The following is an 18,357-nucleotide window of genomic DNA, read 5'->3' as shown; positions in this document are numbered from 1 at the left end:
CCAGTTAGGTTTTTTATACTTCCCTCCCCTGATGTCTTCCACGTGAAACACTTGGTGACCAGGCCTCAGACTTCGTTCACTGTTTTTCATGGCCCTATTGGAAGATTCAGATATGGGTGTGCCGCCGCTTATGGAATATATGACATTCACCTGGCGTTGGTTACGGTTATCCCTTTGAGGGTGAAGAAGGAATTGATCAATTTTTCCTTCTCGTGCCAAAGCTTCAATACGATCACGGAGGATGATACATTTCTCGCTATCATGGCCGTTATGCTCATGGTAGCAACAAAACGTGCCCGCGTTATTCGGGGGCGTGTAATCTGGGTGCCTCGGCTTTGGTTTTGGTATCAGGTGAGCTATGCTGGGGTAAATGGCCGCGCATGTGGCATTCAAGGGCGTGTATGTCTCATACCTTGGGGTACGGGGTATCTTGACGCGGGTTTGACCCACTGCATTGACTGCCTGGGGGCGAGCGTTAATGTGGCGATACCCTTGGTTATCGGGATAGTGTCCCTTACTCTTTTTACTGAAAGGAGAGTGGTGAGGATGGAAATCCTTCCTCTTGCCTTGAAATTGATATGTCTGTTGATTCGGTGAAGCATTATGCAAGGCACGGGGAGGTGCCACTGCTGTTTGGAAAGTCGAGGTCTTCTCATTTAGGTGAGTTTGGCTTCCACCTCCCACTTGTTGATAAAGGATGGTTGTAGGGGGTTTCTCCTGATATGTCTTTGCCTCGGCGGAGGCATGGTTATAAGCCTGCGCCATCACCTCAGAGTAAGTCTTCCAAGTATTGGCATTGATTATGTATTTAAAGAAACAATCACGTAGGCCTGCCGTGAAGGCTTTGAGGGCAGTCTTGTCGTCTGCCTCGGCACACCGGGAGTATTCATGGCTGAAGCGGCCAGCATACATACGTAATGACTCGTCTGGCTTCTGGCGGATAGTGTACAAGTCATCTGCAGAGTGCAAGCGATCGGTTTGGAAAATGTGTTGGGAAACAAATAGTTTCCTCAATTCCTCAAATGAGTCTACCGTCTCAGGTGTAAGACGACAATACCAATTTAGAGCTCCACTAGAGAGGGTGGAGGGGAAGAGAAGACATCGTTCTTCGTCGGTGTGCATCCGGTATGCCATGGTGGATTCAAAGAGGTTAAGGTGCTCAATCGGGTCCTCTTTTCCAGTATAAAGTTGCAAGCCAAGCTTTTGCTTTGTCTTTGCTTGAAGGGGGGTGTTGAGGATCCTCCTTGTAAGAGGGCCAGGCCTGGGTTGGTTCCAGTCAGGTATTTCAGCCTGACGTTCAGCCTTCAACTTGTTTACTTCCTCAAGAATTTGTAGGACAAGGGGGTCCTAAGCGGAGTTATGTGTCACTGGAGCTTTCTTTCGTAAATCTCCATCTCTTATTGGAGTTAGGAAGGTTTGATCAAGGGCATGTGATTTTTCCCTGGACTCGCTGTACTAGCTTCCAGGGTATGTCTGTCGGAACACCTCTGAGTCCCCTGTACCCTCATGTCTCTCTGGGACTTGTTGCCCCTTCCCCAAATTGGTGGCCGGCTTGGGCCGTGGCAGGGGACCGAGTCTCTCAGAAATCCTTGGGTCATTAATCTTTGAGCTTATATGGATGGAATTCTCTCGACGTTGCTTCAGGAAATCCCAACAATCGCGAAAGACGGCTTTCGATCCTTCTGCCCCTTCAGCAAAGAGGTGTCTCCCTCCACTTCTCATGGTTCAGGTCGAAGCAACTGGGTTAAGAGAAGCCTCATGTTGATTATCAAGTCGAGGGGTAATCTGTTCCCTATCAGGGATATCTATGTCGAATGCATGTGACCCTCCATGTTGGAGGGCACCCAGTTGATGGTTGACTTCCACGGGGGCAACAATCTCGCGTGTCTGAGCTTGCCTAGCTTCGTGGAGTGTCTCGAAGAGCTTCTCATATTGCTCCTGGAGGACCTCATTCCTCATTGCTATCTTGTTGTTCTGAGCTTCCAACTCATCGACTTTAGCTTGAAGAAGAACTCGGTTTCCTTCCTTCTTTCGTTGTTTCGCACTATGTGCAAGGGGGGTGTCATTCTGTGTGTTGTGGCTTCCTTCGCTTCCCATGTTGGAGAGGGATGCCTGATCAAAAGAAAGTGTACGAATGATAGAAACCAGCTTGACACAGCTGAAGAGAGTAGGAATAAGTGTCGTTTCCCACAGACGGCGCCAAATGTTGATGCACAAAATCAGCGAGGACTTTGGTACAACAGAAAGTGTCAGGTTTTATGACCTTCGCTTGGTTGCTTCGGTCACTAGTGAGGATAAGTACGTAAATGAATAGAGACAGAGAAGCAAACACAGGATGTACGTGGTTCACCCAGATTGGCTACGTCCACGGAGTAGAGGAGTTCTTATTAGTAGTGAAGGGCTTACACAAGTACAAAGGATCAAGCTCTCAATTTAGTGAGTTCTTGTGAATGATTTAACACAAATGGCATTAGGCAATATTGTGGGGGAATGACCCCTATTTATAGAAAAACTTGTAGCTTTGTCACATTGACATGTGTCATGTTATGATTGGTTCTTGATGTTGACACGTGCTGCGCTCTGATTGGCTTCTAATCTTGACACGTGTCGAGTAGTGATTGGCCTCCTGGTCGGAGGGGAACTCTTCTGGGTCCTTGACAGTATAGCGTTGGCCGGTGCTCGGTAGTTTCGGGATTGGTCAAGTATGGTACAAACAAAAATAAACATTCAATTCAAAGTTCAATTATAATCAAGTCTTTCAAAGTCCAAAGTTAAATAAACATCAAAGTTCAAATCTTTCAAAAGTCCAAACTTAAAATAAATATCAAAGTTCAAGTCTTCCACACCTAAAATAAACATTCCAAAGTTCAAGTCTTCCACATCTAAAATATCATTCGTGAATGCCTGGTAATTTAGAACTTCCCCTGATTTCGTAATGCACACAACTACCTCAGCACCTGCACCATAATGAATCAAAGCCTCAAAATTATTCACTTCAACCTGTGTCAGAGTCATGAAAAGAAAAAAACCCGACTTGTAAGTTGTGTTAGTGAGGGTGTCCTAATGCTTTAAAGGGTCGAACTTCATCCAACAAGATCAACCTCAAGATCAAGTGTAAAATGCATGCATGAACATGATGAAATAGCAGTTATGTCAAGTTTTTTCTACTAATTAGACGACCAATTGAGCAAAGTTTCTATGTAGATAAGTAGAGAGGTCCCCACAAACCGCTTAGATCTCATGTTCGACCATTGGAAATGGAACCTAGAATCCATGTACTAGGATGCCAAAACATTTTCTATCAAATTGCTACTGAGCAAAACTATAACATGTTTCCTACTGAGCAAAATGATTGGGCATCTGTTCCACACCTTGATAGCAATTCGCCAAACCAATCCAAATTCAAATATCATGGTCGTCCTACTTATTTAGCAAATGTTAAATGCAATTTGGGATTTCTAGGCAATTTTTATGCCTTTTTTAAGTACATGAATCACCACATCTTGATAATCACACGACATTCTTGATGAAGTACAAATGCATAGAAATCAAATTGTCCAAGTAGAAGAATTGTATGAGAGCGATTTTGGAATGAACAAGACATGGTTGAAATTGGTGATGGAATACATACTTTAAACGTGCGATCTACCTACTTTTTTAAGTTTGAATGACAATTTGCTTGGTAATGCTTGGACGGCCTAAGGGGCAACATAGCACTTTTTTTTTAACTTCCACTTGCCATTTCTACATACAAATAATAAAAGAAATGATACTAATTAAAATGTTATTTAAAATAATCTAACAAAATCAAATGCTATAAATAAAATTACATTTCTCAACTTCTTCACAAAACTTCATCTCCTCAATGGTTGGCTCATGATGTAATGCAACATGAATAGAGTTAAGCCAATTTTGAGTACATATCAAAGCCTCCACTATTTTTGGACTTAAAGAACTATGATATGGATCAATTATCCATCCACTTGTACTAAAGGAGGATTCCGAAGCAATGGTTGACACTACTACAAAATTATCTATAATTGGCGGTCCAAAAACCGATAAAAAAACATATATTACTGTCGGATTTTAAGCAAAATCCGACAAAAAATGGATGCAATGACGGATATAATAAGCGACAGAATTGCCAATGTCAAGAAATGAATTTTTCGACAAAAAATACTCTAAAACGGACAGAAATTGTGTCGGATATAACCGACAGAGAATATATTAATAATGAATAAATAACAGTATTTCTGTCGGCTAAAACCAACAAGACTTCTGTCGAATTTAACCGACAGAAAATGTATTAATAAAAATAAATAAAATCATTCTTGTCCGATAAAACTGACAGAAAAGATATTAATAATAAATAAAAAATAAACAACCACTTTCTGCATTTTCCATATTCACTGCACTTTTTGCATTTTCCATATCTCCTGCATTCACTGCATTTGATGAGATCTATGATAATGGAGATCTATCATAGAACCTGCAACAAGTGGGAGGTGCTTAACATAATCCAATTTGAAGTAATGGCCACACATTTCATGAATCCACCACAACACTTTTGGGAGAACACGGGGAACATTTTCCCGAAGAACAACCTCCAACCATTTCCCAGAAACTGCGATGTTCAATACAACCAAATCAGCTTTGAGAGCTGTATTTAAAGTTTCTTGGCCATTTTCAGAGAGGACCTGTAGATGTATAGAAGCAGTATTAGAAACATGGAGAAGTTACAGAGAAATCTAACCTATCAGAAATAGGAAATGACACACAGAGAAGACCAAGCCAGACAAGGCCATAGTATAGATCAAATCAGATAGGAAGTTAGATTTACTTAGCATAGTTTCCTTAGCAAGTGGCCAATATAGTACGGTTGGACAACAAAATGCTTCCAAATCATGAAATATTGAGATAATAAAAATAACTACGTAGAACAAAGACAACAACTAGACTGCAAAAGAAGACGTCCAAAATAATCTCTTAAAATGTTAAAAAGTGAAATTTGTACCTGCACTCCTTGGTCCAACATCTTATGCTCCAAACTGTATGTTGCTGCATCTGTATCTAACGATTTCATGGTTGTAACCCAATAAACTGCAAGTGTTGAACCTGGTAGAAGAAAGGGAGGGGAGAAAAGGGGGAAGGAAGTGGGAAGGGAGAAGGAAATGAGCACAGAAGGGAAGAGAAGGAAATGCAGGGAGGAGAAAAGGGGTAATATGGGGGAAGGGAGAAGGCACCGGCGCAAGAAGAGATGGAGGGGGTATTATGTTCGAAATTTTTCATTATTGTCGGTTAAAACCAACAGAAACATTTTTTTAAAATATAAATCGACAGAAATTTTTTATTTATGTTGGTTATAATCGACAAAAAAAAAAATGGCGGCAAAAACCCTTCCAAAATTCCCTCCCAAAATTTTAAATTCCCCCACAAAATTTTGTTACGATTTTAAAAAATAAAATAATAATTGTTTGGTATAATAAATAAATAAATAATAAGAATTTAAATAGCATACGTTCTTAAAAATTAAATAAATAATTGTTTGGTTTAATAGATAATAACTCATGTAAGATATGCAATAAAGAAACAAAAAGATAATTGTACAATGAAAATATCATCGCATAAACTAAATATTGTCTAATCAATACTTGAAAAACATAAATAAAAATTTAACACAAATTACTTTTCACACTTCAAAATTTAGGCAAATTTAACAGAGATATTCATTCTATGAAACTAGTTTCAATGATCTAACCGTCAAACTTGTTTGTAGATACTACAAGATCGCATACGTAAAAAATCGCAAAAAAAAAAATTCAAAGATTAGGTAACGAAACAAAAGTTTTCGACGGTTATAAACGAAAAATCACAATTTAACGGTTATTTTAGCTTCAATTTTGATGATTTTTTTACAGCTACACTCATCGATCCTATAATAATGCAATGAACGAATTCAATCTTCAATTTAAAATATTTACACTAGTGGATACCACAAAATCTTATTTTATACTTGATGGAAGTAAATATTAACTCTAAGTGTTTGTTTAATCTACCGTTTTGACGCAATATGCATTCTACGAAACTTTTTTCAACGATCCAACTATCAAACTTATTTGTACACACTCCGAGATCACATACGTAAAAAATCACAAAAAACAAACATTCAGAGTTTAGGTAACGGAACAAAAGTTTTCAACGATTGTAAACGAAAAATCACAATTTAATAGTTATTTTAGCTCCGATTTTGATGATTTTTTACATTTACACTCCTCGACCCTATAAGAATGCATTAAACAAATTCGATCTTCAATTTAAAATATTTACACTAGTGGATACCACAAAAATCTTATTTTATACTTAATGGAAGTGTAACATTAACTCTTAAGTGTTTATTTAATCTACCGTTATGATGCAATACACATTCTATGAAACTTTTTTCAATGATCTAACCGTCAAACTTGTTTGTACACATTCCGAGATCACATACGTAAAAAATCACAAAAAACAAATATTTAGAGATTAGGTAACAAAAGTTTTCGACAGTTATAAACGAAAAATCACAATTTAACGGTTAATTTAGCTCCAATTTTGATGATTTTTTACAGCCACACTCCTCGACTCTATAAGAATGCATTGAACAAATTCGATCTTTAATTTAAAATATTTCCACTATTGAATACCACAAAATCTTATTTTATACTTGATGGGAAGTATAACATTAACTCTAAGTGTTAGTTTAATCTACCGTTTTTCAACGATACATATTCTACGAAACGTTTTTCAACGATCTAATATACGAAATGTTTTGATGCGATACGCATTTTACGATACGCATTCTGAGCGTGTCAATGCAGAGCTGCTCAGGGATTTTTCACAGGAAGTTTATATATTGAGGTGCATCCATATACCTACTTATACTTGTTGATGGCAGTTGTCATTTACCATGCAGCTTTCTAAACTTCATGATATCATGACATTTGGCAGGAAGATTCGGCACAAGAATGTTGTGCAATTTATAGAAGCATGTACACGACCTCCAAACCTATGCATTGTGACAGGTTTATCTTAGAGAATATATATATATATATATATATATATATATATATATATATATATATATATATATATATTAATGATTCTCATGTGCACAAGTAGGACTTGGATTCTCTGCCCTCCAATTTCTGTGCTTTCCTCGTGCCTTCCTGTTTTTGTGGTCACGGTTAAGCCACGTCAACATTTTATATTATTATTTCTTTTTGTTTTATTATTTTTATAAAAAATAATATAAAATATTGACGTGGCTTAACCGTGACCATACAAAACAGGAGGGCACGAGAAGGGCACCTAAATGGGAGGGCAGACAATCCAAGTCTGCACAAGTATCTTATTTCTTGAGTATTCATGATTGCTATGGATGGGTGTCGTACTTTCATCTTTGTTATACAACGTCTAATTGGTTACAACTGAAGAGAATAGTGATATATTGATTGTCAACACTTACGAATTTTAATTTAATGCGATTTGAATTCACTGATGACCACCTTTTGATGCTTATGTTCCTGCTTATCAGAATTTATGTCCAAAGGAAGTGTATACGATTTTCTGCATAAGCACAAGGGTGTGTTTAAGCTTCCAACTCTACTCAAAGTAGCAATTGACGTCTCCAAGGGAATGAACTATTTGCACCAAAATAATATAATCCACAAGGATCTTAAGACTGCCAATCTTCTTATGGATGAACATAAAGTTTGTTTATATCATATTTAGGGTTTCTGTATTTAGATCTCGTATAAATACTCGGGAGACTCAAATGTAATTATGTAATAAAGGAAGGGGCAAATATGTAATAAGTGAGGAACTCTTATTCTATAAAATAACTCCTTACCCTCACAATTAGAGGAGGTCATTTCTGAGGCCAATTCCTAGGCCCTTTCACCCCTTCTCAAAGCTCTCACTCTCAGAGCTCTCTATCCCTCAGATAAATACATAATCAGGATGGACGTAGCCCAAACCTTGGGGTGAACCACGATACATCTTGTCTCATTTACATTTCTTGCAGATTCACGGTCAGATTTATGTTGTTCCAAGACCTCCGGTTTTGTACATCAACATTTGGCGCCGTCTGTGGGAAACGATACGAAAAGTTGTGTCGATTCTATTTCATTTTTTCACCTCCACCGTGAATCTGCAAAAACCCAACAACCCAAAGTTTTCCCATAAAACCCACGGAGCCACCACATCTCTCACTCCTACTCCAATCATTTCTCTTCGATTTTAAGCAGAACCCATTTCAGATTTCAGAAAACCCATTTGAAAGTTCAAAACTTTTACTCAAATCCCTTGAAGAATAAGGAAGAGAAATAGAAAGAAACAGAAATCATGCATAGATGCAGTGGTGGCTCTCCACGTGGTCGGCGGTCCATGCTTGTGCGGTGTCCTTCACCACACCCAGTCCAACTCCTCATTTTCCACGCTGTTCTCTATGCCCAATTATCACAAGCCGTACAATCAAATCCCCCGACTCTTCTCGGCCCTCTAGAAGTTCAGCAAACCTGCACAGACTACCCCACCGTCTCAACCCGAACCCAAATGCGAGCCCAAACCCGCAACTGGCGAACCCTTCGATCGACTCCTCGTTCGATCAGGCCACTCTGATCTGCGAGAGCATCGCGAGGAAGGTGTTCCCGCACGAATCGTACAAGGAATACAACGGCGTTGAAGAAGCCCATTACAGGGATGTGGTGCCACAGATAGTGTACTGGGATATGAATGATGACGATCTTATCCCGTGGGTCCGCTATGCAGAACAAGGGGTGTCCAGGATGAGTTGCGACTGCAACGAATTTGTCCAGTTCCTTCTGGATTGTCGCTGCTATGTGGAATCATTTTCTGAGAAAGTAAAAAGAGAAAGCAAAAGCAAAGCAGGAGAAAAGCAGAAAAGGAAAAGAGAAAAGAAGAAAAGCAAAAGATCTTCCTATTATTATGATTCCTTATGTCTGCCAAATGAAGAGACAGAGAGAATGCATTAGAAAAACACTGCAAAAGCAAGGAATAAACATCCCACCTAAATGATGTAATTTATTTTCCTTATCTTTCGGTAACATCTGTATAAACCCCATCAGAGGTAATTAAAAAAAAAAAAGGCAAAGCCCAAAATAAATGGGCTGGAATGTTGTGTGGAGGGCGAATGCCCATAAGCCCAAAATAGCACCAACCAGGTAACCAAAAGTACGTCCAGTACTCCAAAATTATTCAGCAACCTGCCGCTATTACCACTAACCAGGTGATAAAATGTACAACCCGTACTCTAATATCATTTGGCAACTAACAATTCATGCCACCAACCAGGTGATGAAATGTACAACCCGTACTCTCCTTCATGCCACCAACCAGGTGATCAAAAGTACGCCCAGTACTCCAAATTATACATGAGCATTACTCATGTCGTTCATACATAAACATTCATGAGCATCACTTATGACAATCATACATAAACATTCATGACCATCATTCATGTCAACATTCATGAGCATCACTCATGTTAACATTCATGAGCATCACTCATGACAACATCCATGAGCATCACTCATGTCAATCAACATAAACATTCATGAGCATCACTCATGTCAAACAGCTTCAAAAGCTTCATTTACAGAGCTCTAGTTCAAAAGCTTCATTTACAGAGCTCTAGCTTCAAAAGCTTCATTTACAAAAGCTCTAGCTTCGAAAGCTTCATTTACAGAGCTCTAGCTTCAAAGCTTCACTTACAAAGCTTCACCTACAAAGCTTCAGTGCAGGGTATACAAATACCGCCTCCGAACAACCGCCACTTCGACCCATACATGGATTCAATTTGAAGTCTCCAGCCAATAGACTCTATTGACCGAAGACTTGGGGGACTACATTATGTACCATATATTGGGCCTCAACTGGGCCTCATGAAAAATACTTGGGGGACTTAGCCCATTATTTATGTATTAAGGAGCGAGCCCTTATTCTATAAAATGGACTCTCTCACTTTCATTAGAGAACACCCATTATTCATGTACTAAGGAGCGAGCCTTTATTTTATAAAAGGGACTCCCTCACCTTCATTAGAGAGCAACGCCGCCAGCTGAGCAACCGCCTCGCCGCAAGCATCACTCTTAGCCTATCACTTATGTATTGAGGAGCGAGCCCTTATTCTATAAAAGGGACTCCATCATCTTCATTAGAGAGCAACGCTGCCAGCTGAGCAACCGCCTCCCTGCGAGCATCACTCTTAACTCATCACTTATGTATTGAGGAGCGAGCCCTTATTCTATAAAAGGGACTCTTTCACCACCATTAGAGATCATCGTCGCCTACTGAGCAACCGCCTCGCCGCGAGCATCAAACTCTAGCCCATCATTTATGTATTGAGGAACGAACCCTTATTCTATAAAAGTGACTCTCTCACCTTCAAGCGCCGCAAGCCGAGCCAACCAAGGCAACATAAGCCACAAGCCGAGCAGCCTCGCAACATGTGCTACTTATAGTTGAGCATCATTTCACTTTGAGCACCGCCTCATATCAAGTGCCAGTTCAAGACGACATCTAGTTACTTCGGCCCACATATGGACTGAATTTCAAGTCTCCAGCCAAAAGACTCTCTTGACTGAAGACTTGGGGGATTACTGTTTATACCATATTTAGGGCCTTCGTATTTAGATCTCGTATAAATACTTGGGGGACTCAAATGTAATTATGTAATAAAGGAATGGACAAATATGTAATAAGTGAGGAGCTCTTATTCTATAAAAAGACTCCTTACCCTCATAATTAGAGGAGGCCATTTCTGAGGCCAATTCCTAGGCCCTCTCACCCCCTCTCAAAGCTCTCACTCTCAAAGCTCTCTCTCCCTCAGATAAATATATAATCAGTGTGGACGTAGCCCAAACCTTTGGGTGAACCACGATACATCTTGTGTCATTTACATTTCTTGCAGATTCACGGTCGAATTTACGTTGTTCTAAGACCTCCGATTTTGTGCATCAACAAAGTTAAATAATAAAATTTTCATTTCTGTTGGTTATACTAAAATAATAACCGCCAGAAAGTAAAATAATAAAATAGTCAATTTTTGTCGGTTATAACCACTATCATTAACTTAAAAACCGTCATAATATGTCAAAAATATATTTTTTTTAAATTCAAAAATACTGTCGGTTATAACCGATATGATTTTTTTGATATCCGCCACTAAATATCCGCCATGATTTTATGTCGGATATAACCGACATTATTTTTCTAATATACGCCACTAATTAAATGATGTGTCGGATATAATTTATCCGACATAATGTTTCTAATATCTGCCACCATCATCCACCACCTAAAGCTAATATTGTAGTAGTGTGATATGGGAATAGCTAAGATCTCTCTTGCAACACGTGCCAAAATAGGGTACTTAGAAACCCCATTCTTCCACCAATTCAATATATCAAAGTTCTCCTCTTCTTCTCCTTCATTAGGATCGGAAAGATACTTGTCAACATCATTATGCACAACCCGGGCTCTCTTTGCTTTTCTCATTTCACTTTTTTCTTTCAACTTTCTTTCTATTTTGGTCATGCTTGATGAAGAGTCTCCACTTGTTGTTTGAGAACTACCACCACTACTTATACTTTGTTGAGTACTAAAAGACAAATCTTCATTAATCTTGTAAAGATCAATCAACAAGTCATTCACCCCATTTGTGGCACTTTCAACTTTTTCTTCATCCTCACCAAAGTGTATCTCAAAATAATCAACAACTTTCTCCAATTTGTGGCGAGAATCAAGCACAAGTGCAATAAAAAGATATTGATTCATGTCCTCAATTGAACTTCAATACTTGTCGTATTTTTCTTGCATCAACATGGAGATCATAGACAAAAGTTCATCATCTTTGTTTTCATGCAAGAGACTTTTGATTTTAAACAAATCACCAAAAGTAGTATGAACGGTTGGAGTATTAGAACAACATACTTTTAAAGTGACTTCATAAAAAGGTCTAAAAAAGATTGCAAATATCCTCGCCTCACTCCAATCATCCATCGAAGGTGGCCCCTCCCTCATATTATCATGATTGTCTTTAACAAAGTACAGAAGGTAATGACCATCATCTACTTTTAATCTATAAAAAACCATCTTGAACTTTAAAGCCGATTCCAACATTAAAAATGTGGAATTCCACCTAGTAGGGACATCCAAACTCACAAGCCCTTTGCTCTCTATTCTCACTTTCTCAACACACCTTTTAAAGTTTTCCAACCTTTGAATGGAAGATCTTACATACCTAACCGCATTACAAATGCTTTGTATAGCCGTATTCAACAATTTTATCCCATCATTCACAACCAAATTGAGAATATGAGCAATACACCTCATATGCAAATATTTTCCATCATGCAAGAATGCATTAGGAATCCCCCACCCACTTATTCGGTGCACCAAGTCCCTTAAACAAGAATCATTTGCGGAAGCATTGTCAACCGTAATAGTTAACACATTCTCTATACCCCACTTCACTAAACATTCCTCCAAAAGTTGAGCAATGGATTCTCTTTTATGATTTGGAATGACACAAAAATTCAAAATCTTTTTATGTAACATCCAATCATCATCAATAAAATGGGCTGTAAGAACCATGTAATTGGTTTGTTGAATATAAGTCTATGTATCCAATGTTAGACACACCCTAAATGTCTTCAATTAGCTCTTCAATTTATCATTTTCAGAATAAAACAAGCTAAGTACATCCTTAGCAATTGTCTTACGACTAGTCACTCTCCACATAGAACATGCTTGCATGCAAAAACGGCGAAAACCTTCTCCTTCAACAAAAATAAAAGGCAACTCATCTATAATTATCATCTCAACACAAGCCTTAGTTACTTCCTCTTGAGAAAAACCTATAACTTCCAACTTATCTTTCGTCCCGGCAAAGGTTAAGATCTTTTGCCTATTTGCGGCAAATATTTCCTTATTAGGACCGTAGCTTCTATATCTTGCTATATGGTTTCTCAAATTAGTTGTACCATTTTTATCCGGGTCGGCCATATATGATTGGGCGTAATACTTGCACAACCCCTTAACTCAACCACCCTTAATTTTTCTTTCAAAGTGCTCCCAAACTGTAGACTGTTCATGACTTTTTAATGATTCCAAAAGAGCTTCTTCTTTACTTGGTCACTTGCGTCACCTTCTTTTGGAGTTGCATAAGAGGGATTTCCAGATCCACCAAGAGAAGTAGGAGTTTGTCAAGGGGCCACCACGGTGTTTTGAGGCGGAGTTGATTCACCAACAATGTCCATCTAAAATAAGAGAATCATACAATTAATTATTCAAGTAAGAGAATCATCACAATTAATGAATTAATTATTAAACATAAGGGCTAAAGTAATAAAAATATATGACTACTTACTTCCGATGGTATACTTGAAGATGAGTTCGTTTGATCATGAAGGCTATTTGATTTTGATCTCATTGAGTTTGAACTTGAGCTTGAGGCCCTTGAAACCTTTGACGCATTTGACTTCATCTAATTCGCACAAATTAATAAGAGGATAGTAGTTAGTACTAAAAACTTATACAAAAGTAAATGTTAATCAAAACTATAACATTCACTGTCAGTAGCAGTAGAAAACTAGTAAGCATATGAAATATGCAGAGTGAAATCATGCAGCAAAACCTTAATGGTAAATCACCTTAGCTATCAAGCACATTATTAAATTTAAGTCATAAACAAAACCTTAACAGTCACTATCTTATTTGCAACGTCCTCACCTAATCAACCTAAATCAAACTAATGAAGAAATGCAGTTTATAATGCTATTAACGAAAGCCTAGCAATGAGTAAAAATAAACAAACGAAAGTTTGCTTAGTGCCAAGAATTAAGACATACTTTTCAATAGAACTAGTTTCAAAAGAAACACCAGTTTATAATGCTATTAACATATTTTATGATAGAACTAGTCTAAAGCAACACCAGTTTCAAAAGCAACACTAAGCTTACACTCTATAATCCTCCGTGACAAATAAGGTCTTATTTGTTGATTACAAAAACGGAAACAGGAAAGATCTTTCCCTTCAAATTTGAACATATTGTCACCTAAACAGTTGCTACAAATAAGGTCTTAATTGTTTAGTACAAACACGCAAATAGGAAGATCCTTCCCTTTAAATTCGAACAAGGGAGATATTTAAGTGTCCATAGAACAGAAGATACAGTTTTTGCAACATTTTGGGCCACCAGGTAAATCATTTAGTATCCCATTCAGGATAACAAGTCCTAATCATTGTAAGTAAGGCAATAAGGGAATAATTAAGCATCAAGCACACCAACTTGTATATATAAATCCAGAAAATGCAAAGTATGAATCCCTGTAATCTTTATCGACAGAAAATGTAAATTAATAATTGAAAATCTGTAAAGGCCACAGTATGAATCATTCTCTAATCTTTGTCCGATCAGAACAATTTGAATAGATAAATAGAGTAGAAAATAAAACACAGAGAAGTGAGAGTGTGAGACTAACCTTTTGCTGTTGAGACTTGAAACGGCAGAAGAAGCTGACGGCGAGGTGTGAGAGATTGAGAGTGAGAAGGGTCGTGGGTCGCCGCTGGGAATGAGAGACAGAGAGCTTTAGAGAGAGTGATTCAACTTTGAAGACCGATAGAGAGAGAGAGAGAGAGGAGGCGCACGAAGTCGAACTGGGAAATGGGAGAGACGTAGAGTCACGAGAGGAATACAGGAGAACCTTAGGGTTAAAGCTGGGTAAAACACTAAAACATTGCCGTTTAGAATAAAGATTATTAATTAATAAAAGAATTAAAAAACGACGTCGTTTTGAAGAATTTCGGTTCGGTTCGGTTTAACCGGATCGGTTCGGTTCGGTTCAACAGATTCGGTTCGGTTTTTTTTTTCAGTTTGATATTTTCAGCCTCAGTTCGGTTTTCGGTCCGGTTTTTTTTTTCGGTTTTTCCAACCCACCCCTACATGTGGATTCATGTACATGATGATGACGATATATGCCATGAGGGTTGTCTTATGATCAGATAAACGAGTGTGTGGCTTCAATGCTACATAGCACTCGATGCTATAAGTTTATAGCTAAACTTGTTTTTCATAGCTCTTAAATTTTATATTCTATGTGTTAGTAAAAAAAACTTGAAGATTCGTGGATAACAAAATTCGTGTTCAAATTTATCACGCAAACATATAAAACCATGTATAAAAAATTATGGGATGTGAATCTACGTTAGGGCCGACCACATGTTCGGCTAACAATTTAATTACATATTAATTACAATTAATTGACACCTTCCTCAGTTAACCTTTTGATTATTTAGCCTTCCTTTCCAACCAAGTAACACACCATTTCAATTGTAATTACTCAAAAAGAAATACACTAACTTCAAATTATTTATATTTTTGTTTTGACAAACAATAGGATAATCTATACTAAAACTACAGGAGGGGATTTGAATATCGGATCTTGGGTGCAAGTGCGAATGCTTTTAACTAACTGAGCTACAAACCACTTGCAAATGTTTTTATATTTTATACTAGAAAATTCCACAATGTATTAATTTAAACTAGTCAAAGGCAATAGGCTCTTTACCACAGTGGTGAAAATGGGTTGAGCCTTTATAGGTTCAAACCTCATCAGTGGCTAATTTAAGAAAAGAGATTCAAACTTAGGCACATTAGGGAAACACTGCACTAATATAACTTGGCTAAGTATAAGTCAATTTCAATTATAAAATAGAAGAAAAAAGATGAATACTAACCATAGCAAGATTATGAGGAGGGGAAATAGCAAAACACTTATGAATTTCTAATCTCTTCTTAGTCACTCTTGACCATGAATTTTTGTGGCCACCATTAGAACTCCCCTGGAAAATACACACCAATAACACATAAACCTCTCTCTCTCTCTCTCCAATGACCATAACTACCTTAACCAACAACTTCAATTACCATATCTTACAGAATTCTCTCCCTTCTTTTTTTCCCTCTATTTCCCTCCTCTTCTATTTGAACGGTCACTGTTAAGCCACGTCAACATCTTATATTAATTTTTTATAGAAAGAGAAATACTAAATAGAGAATGTGAGAGGAGGGGATGGAAGGGGATGGAAAGAGGATGGGAGAGAATCCTAGTCCCTCACGGAAACAGAGCACTCAGAATCACAACTACCTTGACCAGAAACAGGAATTTACCGTAGTAAACCCTGAAATTACCCTCCTCACGGACCCTTTTCTAGATGTTGTCTCCTCCATTTTTCACACCAGTACAATGGGGTTTCGCTTTCACCTGCCCTCATTGATTCCTCATCTGGGTCCTCACTTTCTTACTCCCAGCTTTACTCTTTTGTCAAAGCATTTGCCTCTGGCCTCCGAAAAATGGGGGTTTCACAAGGTAACGTTGTTATGATCTTTTTGCTGAATTCCATTTACTATTCCATTGCTTTCTTGGGAGTTTTGCACGCTGGTGCAATCGTCACGACGATGAATCCTCTCAGCAGTGTCATGGAAATCAAGAAACAGGTTGATGATTTGAAAGTGTGTCGTGTGTTTACTGGACTTGAATATGTTAGTAAGCTATATGCATTGGGTGTTATTGTACCCGAAAATGCAGTTTTGGATTCGAAGAATGATGTTTTTTTTGGTTTTTTATAAGCTTGTTTATGGTAATATTGATTTGGCTCCGAGGCTGATGATTAGGAGCAAGACACCACGGTTATAATGTATTCTTCGGGGACTACTGTTGCGAGCAAAGGTGTTATGATCACACGCAGGAATTTCATAGCTGCATTGGAGCTTTTCGTGCAGTTTGAGGCTTTGCAATGAGGGTTCGAGTTTGAGCAATGTATATTTGGATGTTCTTATGTTGTTTCATATTTACGGGTTGTCCCTTTTCGTGATGGGGTTGTTGTCTTTAGGTCAAGAATTGTTGTGATGAAGAAATTTGATGTCAATGAGGTGGTGAACACAATTGATGAGTACAAAGTTACACACTTTCCGGTCGTTCCACCAATTTTAACAGCATTGACAATAAAAGTTAAGGATGGTTTGGCCGAACAAAGCCTCAAGAGTTTGAAGCAGGTTTGTTCAAGTTTCTTCCTCATGTCGATTTGATTCGGGGTTACAGAATGACTGAGACCACGGCAGTAGGAACTCGCTGTTTCAACACCGAAAGCCTTAAAAAACCTTCTTCAATAGGGCTTTTAGCTCCAAACACGCAGGCCAGAGTGGTGGATTGGAAAACAGGATCCTCTCTGCCTCCAACAAGTAACGGTGAGTTGTGGCTACGCGGGCCTACCATGAATGCATACTTAAACAATGCCGACAATTGATGAAGAGGGTTAGCTGCAAAAAGGGGACGTTGTGTACTTTGATGAAGATGGATACTTAAACCTACAGGACCGGCTTAAAGACGTGATCAAATATAAGGGGTTTCAGATTGCGCCGGCAGATTTAGAAAGTGTTGATTAACAATTCTGAGATACTTGATGTTGTAGTGGCAGGTGTGGTGGATGAAGAAAGTGGGGAGATATAGACTAGTGGCATTTGTGGTGAGGAAGCACGGAAGTCGAATTTCAAAGGAGAATGTGATGGATTTGCATAGGCTTGGCGTGAACGTCATAACATGACTTTGCCATGATAAATTTACATGGATTTGCATAGGTTTGGCGTGATTATACTAACGTTCAAGTTATAAATTAATATTTTATTAGCGTGACGTGATTGTAAATTTAGTTACGTACCCCTAATTCAGTATCTTCGCATGGATTTAAGCTCAGCTCATGGCACTTTCTCGGTACTCGAGCTTCGAAGTATAATTGTGCTTGCATGTGAGATTTTTGGCCCCAACACCTTTGCAAAATATATTTCATCAAACTTTTCAACATATATTCACCCCTGAAATGTCAACCTTGGTGGAGGTGGCAAAATCACATAGGACTGATTCACACGTCTCAAAGGAACGCCGTTGATTTTGAATGGTCTGGCAATGGTTTCGAACACTGCTCTCAAGTTACAAATACATTGAATGCACGTAAACAAGTTCATTTCAAGGAGTAGGCAAACCTCACCACTCCGAAAAGAAAAACAAAAATAATTTCTATACTTCTAAGGTGCGTTTGTTGCACTGGACTAACTCGGACTGGGTTATCTTTATGGACTAAGTTGGATTGGCTTAGAGTAGACTAAGTTGGACTAATTTAATGAAACGTTTGGTAGAGTGCCGAACTAAAAAAAAAAAGAATAGTTAACAACTATAATTTTATATCATTAAATAACATTTAATAATATTTTTTTATTAACTCAATAATATTTTATTTTT

At 38.1% G+C, this 18,357-nt stretch overlaps 2 protein-coding genes, 1 long non-coding RNA gene and 1 pseudogene across 3 annotated transcripts; 2 read left to right on the top strand and 2 right to left on the bottom strand.

Annotated features, from left to right (window-relative positions):
- Window positions 1–4,189: 4,189 nt before the first annotated feature.
- Window positions 4,190–5,342, bottom strand: LOC126594440 (uncharacterized). Its single transcript, XM_050260749.1, has 2 exons — window positions 5,015–5,342; window positions 4,190–4,697 (listed from the first exon to the last, which is right to left on the bottom strand). Exons 1-2 carry the CDS (start codon window positions 5,081–5,083, stop codon window positions 4,443–4,445), a joined length of 324 nt encoding a protein of 107 aa, XP_050116706.1. The 5' UTR covers window positions 5,084–5,342; the 3' UTR covers window positions 4,190–4,442.
- A 1,497-nt stretch (window positions 5,343–6,839) lies between these two features.
- On the top strand, window positions 6,840–7,657 carry LOC126592021 (uncharacterized). Its single transcript, XR_007612573.1, has 3 exons — window positions 6,840–6,897; window positions 6,988–7,061; window positions 7,574–7,657. It is a non-coding gene; the product is annotated as an uncharacterized LOC126592021 (long non-coding RNA).
- A 4,987-nt stretch (window positions 7,658–12,644) lies between these two features.
- On the bottom strand, window positions 12,645–15,675 carry LOC126593654 (uncharacterized). Its single transcript, XM_050259746.1, has 4 exons — window positions 15,671–15,675; window positions 14,545–14,791; window positions 13,430–13,546; window positions 12,645–13,319 (listed from the first exon to the last, which is right to left on the bottom strand). Exons 1-4 carry the CDS (start codon window positions 15,673–15,675, stop codon window positions 13,266–13,268), a joined length of 423 nt encoding a protein of 140 aa, XP_050115703.1. The 3' UTR covers window positions 12,645–13,265.
- A 397-nt stretch (window positions 15,676–16,072) lies between these two features.
- LOC126591781 (4-coumarate--CoA ligase-like 6) lies at window positions 16,073–17,716 on the top strand (annotated as a pseudogene).
- Window positions 17,717–18,357: the final 641 nt, after the last annotated feature.

Source organism: Malus sylvestris, chromosome 12, assembly GCF_916048215.2.
Source record: "Malus sylvestris chromosome 12, drMalSylv7.2, whole genome shotgun sequence".
NCBI classification, from domain to species: domain Eukaryota; kingdom Viridiplantae; phylum Streptophyta; class Magnoliopsida; order Rosales; family Rosaceae; genus Malus; species Malus sylvestris.
The sequence above is the reverse complement of the archived record's forward strand: the minus strand, read 5'-3'. Positions and strand labels throughout refer to the sequence as shown.